General features: G+C 34.1%; 1 protein-coding gene across 1 annotated transcript in view; it reads left to right on the plus strand.

The window, feature by feature from the left end:
* LOC115219355 (prostatic spermine-binding protein-like) overlaps positions 1-11,625 on the plus strand; it is a 41,769-nt gene extending 30,144 nt beyond the window's left edge. Inside the window, exon 4 of the mRNA XM_029789516.1 lies at positions 11,492-11,625. Coding sequence (XP_029645376.1) covers positions 11,492-11,625 — 134 coding nt within the window. The remainder of the gene's footprint in view (positions 1-11,491) is intronic.
* The last annotated feature ends 987 nt before the right edge of the window (positions 11,626-12,612 follow it).

Below are 12,612 nucleotides of genomic sequence, written 5' to 3' on the forward strand. Positions count from 1 at the left end.
GAAACCACAGGAAAATATAATACGAACCACTTCATCACGTGCATTTCAAATTTAATGGTGACTGTTTTAAACAGAATCTCTTTCCCCGTTCACATTCAATTATAAGACTTGCTTAAATTGACAGGTATAGCTAAACCTAGTTGGAAGATTAACAATCTGCTCGAGGTAAAACGCGTATACATACACACATGTGCATAAGCGAAGTACACATACACACACACACACACACACACACACACACACACACACACACTCACATTCATATACAGGTTTACACAGATGCAATGACATATAAATCACTTTCGACAACGAAAATTAAAATACAAATCTTGTGTCGAGGCTTTGATTGCGATCGTTCTTCAATGAGAGAATGTGGTGTGAATTATAAGGTTGATAATTTGGCTAGAATGTTTAAACCAGGTGTTGTATTTATTGCTTTGTGGTTTACTTTATGGTAGCTATGTGTTTTGTTGCAGGTGAGTGTTGCATTTCTCTTTAACGAAACGGAATGTGCTAATAGCGTTGGCTTCTCAAGGTACTAATTTGAAAATCATGTTATTCGGTAAAAAGAAAGAGTGAACGAATCATATGTGCCTTGGTAATCAATCTATAGACAAGGTGTTAACACAATACGAACAAGTAATATTGATTTCTTGCATTAGCGTAGATTACAGATGTATGGAAAAGGTCTACATATAATATGAATCGAAATACTACCTGGTATATAATGCTTGGTAGGGATTTTATTCGTGAAAGTCAAACGGTAAGAAAATCGACAAAATGCATGATATGAAAGCTGAGATTCATAGTTAAAATCAAATACTCTAAAATAGATGCATTGCTTATAATCGTTTTTATCGATCCATTTTGTAGAGAGTTATCACGGCAGATAACAAATCACTGTGTTGAGATGCTTTGTTGAGTGGTTAAGTTATTTATTATTACAGTATATTGTCTGTAAATTGTTGGGATATTTCACGTTTAAATTACTTTCGGTAAATGCCATATCTGAGAGCATCCATAATGCTTTCAATCAATTCCAGTCCTTAAGTATGCAACAGTAATATATTGTGCTTGACTATTCGATGTATAAAATTTAGCTAAAAAATAGACATGTACGTACTGAAATGAAATCAATACAAACACATGTCCAAAAACTACTTTTAGGAGACAGATGATGGGAAAGAAAAAGAATTGGAGAAAATTGTCGAAAACACTAAGTTACTATAATATAAAAATTACGTGAAATATGGGCTTCTTACAGTTTATTGATCAATTATATTGAAAATGGCAATTTTTTAAATCTTTTACAGTCGTACTTTATTATTTAACTTTAGCACTACGTTAATATCAATAAAAATGCTGGGCCAGTTGCCAAAAGGAATAGAACGCCAGAATAATTGCGACAGTGTTTATTGATTTCATGTCTATGTTACAATTGCTGTGGAGTTTAGCTCGCCATGTATCAAATAGAACTACGATCAAAAGATCTTCAATATGCAACAGTAATTTTGTTTTTACGTCTGGAAGTGCATTAGCCAATGTCTCGTTCCTATATGCAAGGCGGTGGGAGACGTATTTGCTAGCTCTGGAGGAATAAAAAGGAACCGAGAAGGTTTCAAATACGTATGCTCTTCATCTCAACCATAAGGAAACAAATGCCGTTGTTGTAAGAAAAGAGAAAGTAAATGTTTAATTTCAAACTTGAAAGTTAGAGGATCAAACATGTTGAATAGTACAAGTATTTTGGAGCCAAAAATCTCCAAGGAAACCATTTGTAAGAAATATATTAGGACATGGCTAGCCATGGTAAGAACGTCCGTAGAAAATCATTACGTCATCTGAACCAATAAAAGTGTCCGAAGTAACCGAAAACCAAACCTACTGGCGAGCGCTGGTTTTGCCAATAGGCATTATTGTCTGCGACGCATTGAGTCTGGATAGGAGAACATAATGCGTTTGAAATTTTTATGTATTGGCGAATGTTACAACTCTCTTACAAGCAACATCAGACAGATTGTACCACAAATACGTGAAAGAAGACAACTCCTGAACACTGACTTACCCCCTCCCCCAAAACTTGCTAGTCTGTGTCAAAAATTTCCATCTGTTATTATTATTATCATTATTATTATTATTATTATTACTATTATTATTATTATTATTAAAGTTGTTATTTCTATCATTGTCATTTCGCTTTGCCTCAGGTTTGGTCTTATTCCTGATAGGATGTATACATGTAGCTGGTTACTCCTGTAACCCTAGGTATCCACATGTTTTCAGCAGTCTTTCAAGTGCTTAGAACCCTCCTGATAATTCTTAATATTCCTATGAGACAAATGGTTTGTAGAAGATCACCTATTCCAATCCCCTTCAGCCTTTTTGATACTATTCCCAACGCAACAATCATTATAGGTACGACCTTTACAGTTCTCATGGTCCAAATTTCTTCCTATTTCAATTTTAAGGGGTTGAAATTTTTCTTCCTCTTTCCTTACGATTCCGGAATCAAACGAGCATGATGGGTCGATCTGTAAGCAACCTCGGCTTTCCTTCTCTCTAATGGTTATATGCGTTCTATTATTTTCTAATTTCTTGTCTGTATGAAATGTTAAGTCTCCATAAAATCTTACCTATCTCTTACTCCAATATTCTTCATGTGTTTCCAGCGACAAATACCAATTTGTGGCACAAAAATGCCTATTGCCAGAATTACCTCTCGCCATTAGCCTTGGCTTTATCTTACATCGAACACTATGTCCTAATATCTTTCTCATAAATGATTTCCTCGGAGATTTTGGCTCCAAGTTGAATTTGTTGTTATGTCAGTTTTCGTTGCTCAGCTTTTCCACGGAAAACCTTCTATCTACCAAACCTTTGTATCATAATCTTTCAGAAAACAGATATTTATTGCATGACACTTTTGAAAAAACATCTGATCACATACCATTTTATACCAATTTATACTATATTTTTCCCAGGGCGGCGAGCTGGCAGAGACGTTAGCACGCGGGCGAAATGCGTAGCCGTATTTCGTCTGCCGCTACGTTGTGAGTTCAAATTCCGCCGAGGTCGACTTTACCTTTCATCCTTTCGGGGTCGATTAAATAAGTACCAGTTACGCACTGGGGTCGATATAATCGACTTAATCCATTTGTTTGTCCTCTCTGTGTTTAGCCCCTTGTGGGTAGTAAAGAAATATATATTTTTCCCAATTGGATTTCAATACATTAAGGCGCAATACCCAGCAGTTGGTATTATATGTTACGCCTATTCTTTATATAGAGTGAACCATGAAAGCCTCAATATTTGTTATATCGTAAATGTGTGGTGGACGTTTGATGCATGGCTAAACAACATATCTGTAACACTACAGCGTATGATATGAAACATATATTATACATTATTCTTTCGCCCTTTCTTTTTCCACGAAATATTTTCAAAGAAAATATCCTCGCATATATATATATATATATTACGACGCTGCATATGGAGACAGGAATTTTCCTTCTGCATAAAATACAAACAGAAGGCATGATAAAACACATAAATTCCAATCAAACTGCGACCATTTCCAAAACGGGAAAATAATGACTATATTCAGAAGCTTAAATTACCCTGGAATGTAAGCATGTGTGGGTGGTTATATATGTATGTATGTATGCATGATGTATCACTTATATACGTGGGTGCATGTGTTTCTGTGGAATATATGCGTTTATATATATATATTATATATATATAATATATATATATATATATATATATATATATATATACATATATATATGCATTATTTTATATTATATTGTATATATATATATTATATATATTTATACATATATGTGTATAACCATGTATGTATGCTGGTGTATGCATATATTTTTATGTGTGTTTCTGTGAATCTATCTGTGTTTTGTCATATTGCTAAAAGCTACATATTCATTATACATATTTCATGGTTAAGAGCCGATCAGTTTCAAAGATACGAGCTGTTAGAAATGTGTTCAAATGCCGCCTTCTTCGAGTCGTCTTTCATCTTATCGGGGTCTATAACATAAACACAAGCTGAGCACTATTTTAATATAATCGACTTAAACTCGTATTTGGTGGCTCTCTGCCATAATTTGAAACTAAAAGATAACAATTTTCAGAAATACAATGTGCTTATTACTGTTTGCGTCACACATAAGTTAGCACAATATGGGCGCATGTACAACATATCCCTACTGAGGTCCTTTATACTAACTCCAAATGTTCTAGGTTGAAACCTTTCGAGGATCTGACAGTAGCAATACTTTGACTTGTTGAAGGCTAAAGCCAGCCATGTCTATTTGAGGCATGATGCTAGAATCTACCGAATCAGTGTTTCCAAAGCATCATACTATTATTAGCTCATTTTTAAAACAGGTTTACTATTAAAAAATTAAATGATTTAAATAGTATATACATATATAAATACATGTATATATATATATATATATATTATATATATATATATATATATAATTAATTAATAAGGGTGAGAGAATTAGATACTAATTAATAGTAATCTATTCACACCAAGTGGCCCAGTGCTCCGAGAAACCTGGATTATTATAATATTTTATAATATATTATAATATTTTTACAAAATAAATATAAGAGAGTGGTCACTATATGGCTCACTCTAGCACCAGAAAATCCAAAAGGTTTCAACCACAAAAATATATGTTTCCCATGAAAGTCAGTACGATTGTTAGCTCACACGAACAGGGCAAATAAAAAATAACAAAAATACAGATTATTTTGGGACAATTGTTTCGCTATTCACACACCAGATTTTACCATAACGATAAATACACGTGTGGTTCAATTGATTACATCCGACGTTATAATTCAAATTAGTATCTAATTCTCTCAACCTTATTAATTAATTATAATTATGCTACATTTATTTCTAAATGTATTTGTTTTCCGTGAAAGTTTGGCGCGCTGTTAGTAGGGGCATTTGAATTATAACGTCGGATGTAATCAATTGAACCAAACGTGTATTTATCGTTATGGTAAAATCTGGCGTGTGATTGAGTGGATTTCATCCAGATAGTTTTGGCTGAGGAGCTACAAGTGGATTTTTTTGTAAGTAAAATTACATTTAATTCATTAATAGCGAAACAATTGTCCCAAAATAATCTGTATTTTTGTTATTTTTTAATTGCCCTGTTCGTGTGAGCTAACAATCGTACTGACTTTCATGGGAAACATATATTTTTGTGGTTGAAACCATTTGGATTTTCTAGTGGTAGAGTGAGCCATATAGTGACCACTCTCTTACATTTATTTATTTTATTATTTATTATATATATATATATATATATATATATATATATTCCTTAGAGCGTAGGCAAGAAATATATGCCATAATGGAAGATCCTAGGACTTGTCCCAAACCTTGGCATCAAGAGTTACACAAACACTAGAACTGGCCGCCACTGCTTAGTGCCAAGAACTCCAAATTTGCCATCAAGATGGAGGACAAGATACTGTGACAGCCTGGGCTTCAGAGGCCCACAGCTCTTCAATATCCTCCCGAAGGACCTGAGAGACCTGCATGGGGAGGATGCAGATGTCTTTAAAATAAAACTGGATCTCTTCCTGTCAGGTGTCCCAGATGAACCAACTTCACGGCAGGAGGTGCAGATGAGGGCAGCTGCATCGAACTGTCTCATGTACCAAATGGCATTTGCTAAAAAGCATTCGTGAAGTAAAATCATGTAGCAACACCAAATGGCGGTGCCCCAGCATGGCCACAGCTCGTGAGCTGAAACTAGATGAAATAAAATAAAATATATATATATATGTGTGTCTGTGTGAGTGTGTTTGCTAGCGTGTGTGTGTGAGACTATGTGTGCCTGCATATATATATATATATATATATATATATATATATATATATATATATATGTAAAATAAGGATTAATCCGTCCTACTCTTGTCAATATTTTAATATGAATAGGAATAAAAATTGTATCTACTACGCTTCACTAAATCATCTGTTCTAATTCTACAAATGTAATTAATAATAGTTGTCTTTTGTTTTTCCGATCTTTTTGTGATTGTTTTAAGTGCCTCTTGTGCCATATCAAAATAATAATCATTATTGTCGTTGAATTTCACGGATCATTACATTGGTTATATTTATGGCGGATGATGAGATTGTGCCGGATCATTTTAGATAGTTCTTGTTGCTGATTCTCTGATTGATAATTAATATTGTTACGGTACAATTATCATGGAATTTGGCTAAGGTGACCGATATTTGTGGCATGTTGAGCGACTGTGTTCGGGGAACAGAGTGAAAGACCATAACGCATTCTTTATTCTGTTAATTAATGTCATTAACGACACAAATGCATTAACCATAATTTGACCTAAAGACATTATTCTTATAACACTAATTATTGTAACTAATTAATGATATTTTTCGTGAATGTCACACAATGACCAGATATTTACAGCGATTGAAAGAAATTTTACATTAACAAAGAACAAATCCAAACGCACAAAATTCCATAACAACGATAATAACCACTGCACAGGAATTCTTCATTGTATCCTACTCATCAAAACAACTGATATTTTATTTTAAAGATACAGTTAAAAATACAGCTTCATTTTAATTCATCGGAATGTGTTTCGATGCGTAAAGCATAGAAGCAGACTGAAAATAACAATTAAATTTTAACACTTGGTGATTTATTGAAATTTGTCTTCATCGTTACCTTCCTGTTTCTAGTTGTTATTTTATATATATATACTGTGTCTGAATTGCCCAAGCTCTTCTTGTCCTGCTTTACATTTTGAACATTCTGATTAAGTGAAAAAAGATTGTGGAAGTTTATTTACTTAATATTTGTACATTCAGTGTGTTGGCAATAAATGATGCATGTTTTGAATAATACTTGAAGAGTTTTTCAGCAGAAGATAAAAACACAATGAGTAAAAGATTGTTCAATGGGCGTAAGATTGGCTGTGTGGTAAGTAGTTTGTTTACCGATCACATGGTTCCGGGTTCAGTGCCACTGCGTGGAACCTTGGGCGAGTGTTTTCTACTATAGCCTCGAATCGACCAAAGTCTTGTGAGTGGACTTGGTAGACGGAGACTTGAAGAAGCCCGTTGTATATATGTATATATATATATATATATATATATATATGTGTGTGTGTGTGTGTGTGTGTGTGTATGTATGTGTGTCTGTATTTGTCCCCGCAACATCGCTTGACAGCCGATGTTGGTTTGTTTACGTCCCCGTAACTTAGCGGTTCGGCAAAAGAGACTGATAGAATAAGTACTAGACTTACAAAAACAAGTCCTGAGGTCGATTCACTCGACTAAAGTCGATGCTCCAGCATGGCCACAGTCAAATGATTGAAACAAGTAAAAGAGTAAAAGAAAAGAGAATCAAAGAAGAATATAATCTAAAGTCTGGCATATGAAGAAACCATACAAAATAAATCACATCCTTCCGTGCAGGATATACTAGCCAGTCGCTACATGTCTTACGATACGACAGTCACGCGTACCGCTGCTGTCAAACTGCTGCGGTGTGTTCAAAATTGCATCAACTGAATCGCTGTTAAATGTTGAGTGCCAGAATGTTGTTGTCGATAAAGCAGGAACTCGTGTATTTCGCATGTAAAAGACTGACATCGAAATGTCTCATCAGACTGACTTTTCACTAGCTCATACACATAATTGTTACCTGCTTTTCAATGTGAATACAATTATTGAAAAAAGTAATGCCGTGCTGTGTATTGGACTATAATTACGTATATTATTATAGATTGGGCTAATATATGCGAAATATATGTTAAATACTGCCCATTGAATTTCGTCGGCCAACTTTCGTCTGGAAATGTTTCTACAGTTATCGGATCTATGTAATAAATTTATTCATGACTAGCATACATATGCAAATTTTATACTATAAAATGCTGCTCCTATATTTAAGTCTTTAACCGATATATTTGCACAAAATGAGGCATAACTTTGGTAATTCCGTGTAATTTCAGAATGATATCTTTATATATAAAAGTAAGGTTGTGTGTCTGTCTACTCCGATTTAGATTCCTAACTACTCCCACATTTTGCGGTGCAGTTTAACCAAAACCGGGTATCTTATAGTCGTAATTCATATGAGCCCTTCTGGGTATTAGCGCGCATCTACGATGAGTCTACGATTTTAAAAATAATTTACCATCATTTTTTTCCATTTTAATGTATATTTTTTTAAATATAAGGGATGTAACTCTCTAAAATGTCTACGATGAGTCAAAGACTTTTTTCAAAAATTACCATCATATTTTTTCAATTTTTAATGCATTTTTTTGCTATTTTTTTGCTATAACTCTCTAAAAATGCTTTATAGTTATTTCCCTCACAAACCCGAGCAACGCCGGGCGATACTGCTAGTTGCAGTATAAACGTTTTCAAATCCAATAGAAACCCTTTAACTACAGTCGCCTATTTGTTGTCTAATCGTCAAACGTTTTGTTACATAATAAATGTATTACATGATATACGAAGGATCGTGTTTTACCTTACCAAAATAATTCACAATTCATTGAGCGAAAGGAAACATTTGAATTGCTCAACGAACCGCTGGGCAGTATATCACCTTTTCTAATAACTCCGATACAAAAGGCCTATTTTATGAGTATTTGGGCAAGAAAAACAAACGAAATGGTTAAATACAATGAGTGCAAAAATCTCACACAGTCCTTGTTCTATGAAAATAACAAAGATTAGCTGAAGGTAAATTTTCGGAGGTGACAGTGTTTCTGGCATAGGAATTCTGAGGTATAGATGACGTTTTCATAAGGAGGGTGTCTTTCTAAAATATAGTCCTTCTTTCAAATATTCCAAATACTTTAGCAAATAAAGTGAGCAAACAGTCGTGCCATTATATTTTTACATAAATACACATTATGTGGAGGCACATGGCCAAGTGTTTAGAGCAGCAGACTCGCGGTTGAGGGATCGCGGGTTCGAATCTCAGACCCCAAACTCCACGCGGCTCCGGCAGAAGGTAATGGCAAACTTCTGCTGATTCTTTCGTCACAACTTTCTCTCACTCTTTCCTCCTACATCTTGCAGCTCACCTGCGACGGTACGGTGTCCCGTCCAGGTGGGGAACCTATACGCCAAGGAAACCGGGAAAGCTGCCCTTATGAACCAAGCATGGCTTGAGATGGAACAAACAAAAAGCAAAACAAACACATCATACAGCAAAGCATTAATGTTTAGGCAAATATTTTGTGTTGCTTTTCGTTGTTTCAACGGAAACAGAACCAACACAGCATGCGCACTGATACACATACCTATGTACATATATTCAACATACGCAGGAGTGGCTGTGTGGTGAGTAGCTTGCTAACCAACCACATGGTCCCGGGTTCAGTCCCACTGCGTGGCATCTTGCACAAGTGTCTTCTGCTATAGCCTCAGGCCGACCAATACCTTGTGAGTGGATTTGGTAGACGGAAACTGAAAGAAGCCTGTCGTGTATATGTATATATATATGTATGTGTATGTGTTTGTGTGTTTGTGTTTGTCCCCCTAGCATTGCTTGACAACCGATGCTGGTGTGTTTATGTCCCCGTTACTTAGCGGTTCGGCAAAAGAGACCGATAGAATAAGAACTGGGCTTACAAAAGAATAAGTCCCGGGGTCGATTTGCACGACTAAAGGTGGTGCTCCAGCATGGCCGCAGTCAAATGACTGAAACAAGTAAATAAAAAAAAAAAGATACGCCATACACACGCAACACACACACACATACATAAGAAGCATACATACATATATATGCATATACGAGTATGTTAAAACAATTAAAAGCAAAGAGATTACAAATGCTAAAATATGAACCATGCAACGAATTTTATTTATCATGTTTATTTTGCAAAATAAACATGATAAATAGAATATATAATATACATATATATGTGGAGAGGTGGGGGTGTATGTGTGTAGTATGTGTATGAGTGTGAGAAGGTGTGTGTGGTTTGTGTATGTGTGTTTGTGTGTGTGTGTGTATACATATATATATATGTTTACACGCATAAATGTATATATATTTCACTACTGCCCACAAGGGGCTAAACACAGAGGGGACAAACGGATTATGTCGATTACATCGACCCCAGGGCGTAACTGGTACTTAATTTATCAACCCCGAAAGGATGAAAGGCAAAGTCGACCTCGGCGGAATTTTAACTCGGAACGTAACGGCAGACGAAATACGGCTACGCATTTCGCCCGGCGTGCTAACGAGTCTGCCAGCTCGCCGCATATATATATGTGTGTCTGTGTGTTTGAGTGTATATACGTGTGCGTATTTATATATATATAAACATATTAGGTAAGATCATGAGAGACTGCTCGACGTACTCAAGCAAAGTGCAAGTGTACTTTATAAAGGACTAAAAAAATTTTTAAATCAATACCTTTCAAATAACTGCGTGTATTATATTCAGGACACTAATCTAATCTGATAAACGCAGATGCATTGAAAGTTTTCCCGAAGCAAACGAGGATCACTAGTCTTGTTTCGTCCTCTATAGTTAATATAAACACCATGACCAAAGTAAATATTCATCGATTGGAAAACAAATAAAATGCAGCAAGAAATGAAATTGTCAAATATTTATTTTTCCATCAAGCGCTTCATCGAAATTAAGAAACTATAAATAAATAAATAAATATACATATATATAAACATATATATATATATATACATATATATACGTATATATATACATATATATATATATATGTATGCATATGTATATATATATATATATATATATGTATACATATGTTATATATACATATATATATATACATATATTTATATATATTAAGTATATATGTATATATATTATATATATATATATATATACTATATATATCATACATGTACATATATATAAATATATGTATGTATATATATATATATCTGTATATATATACATATGTATATATATATATATTTATATATATACGTATATATGTATATATATATGTATATATACACATATATATACACACACACACACACACAACACATATATAATATATAGATATATATATATATATATATATATATATATATATATATATATATACATACTATACATATATATAATATATGTAATATTAATATATGTATCAAATTATAGCAAAATCATTTTTTCTAAAAAAAAGAAAATAAAGAAAATAAGGCATTTGTGAATTTGGAAATATGTGGAAGTCAGTTATTGTTTGTGTAGGTGTGTTTTATGGTTTCGTTTATGTTTCTGTTGATTTCACCAGCACATCAGCAGCAACAGCAGCTTCACTAGGAGCAGCAGTAGTTGTTGTTGTTGTTGGTTGCTGATGCTAAGATTGTTAATATTGTTGATCGTAAAAATCAACTATAATTTTTGACGTTTAAATATATTGATATTGAAGATGCTGTCACTGATTATGATGAGGATGATGTTGATAAGGACGGTGGTGAGGATGAGGAGGGTGGTAGTGGTGAAGATGATGATGATGGTGGGGGAAATAATGGTGATCGTGTTGATCGTGATCATGATGATTAAGATGAACGTAATGAAAATTACCAGGAAAAAGATGGCGGGGACGGCGACCCAAACGTCAACGTTAGCGATGTTGCTTCCGAGTTCCGACATTTATAATGTAAATGTGAATAAAATATTAACAGGGAAAAAATCATTGAAGAATTACTGTGAAATATAAATAAAGCAAAAATTCACATTTTAACCAATACAAGGAAAAAATAATGAATAAAATAGACACACTCGTCATAGATAAATGTAACAGTAAAATGAATGAGTGAAAGAATAATCTATCATTGTAAAATGAATGATGAATAGCCTTCATTCATTATCCTTATTTGCTGGCAAAAAACACTAGAGATAGTCGTTCTAGATCTTTACTTTCTAAGCTCAAATCCATCTGAATTTCTTACCTATCATTAATCTAGGGTTATAAGTAACATGAAAGTAAAGTGCGAAAGGTTATTATATCGACCAATATGGTACTCCAGACATTGGCAGTCTTCAACGTCTAGTTTGAAATTGTGTTATTATTGTCGTATGTGCTGATATTATATTATTTTGATCCTTATTTTTGATCGCTGAATCAATTAAATTTATAGGATTTGACACAATACACTCACATACACACACACACTCTCTCTCTCTCTCTTTCTTTCTGTCTCCGCGCGGGTGTGTGAATGTGAGACAGACAGACAGACAGACAGACAGGGACAGAAAGAGAGAGAGAGAGAGAGAGAGAGAGAGAGTGGTGTGTGTGTGTGTGTATGTGAGATTGTGTCAAATCCTAGAAATTTAATTGATTCAGCGATCAAAATAAGGATCAAAATAATATAATATCAGCACATACGACAATAATAACACATTTCAAACTGGACGTTGAAGACTGCCAATGTCTGGAGTACCATATTGGTCGATATAATACCTTTCGCACTTTACTTTCATGTTACTTATAACCCTAGATTAATGATAGGTAAGAAAAATTCAGATAGATTTGAGCTTAGAAAGTAA

Source organism: Octopus sinensis, linkage group LG14 (assembly GCF_006345805.1).
Source record: "Octopus sinensis linkage group LG14, ASM634580v1, whole genome shotgun sequence".
NCBI lineage: Eukaryota > Metazoa > Mollusca > Cephalopoda > Octopoda > Octopodidae > Octopus > Octopus sinensis.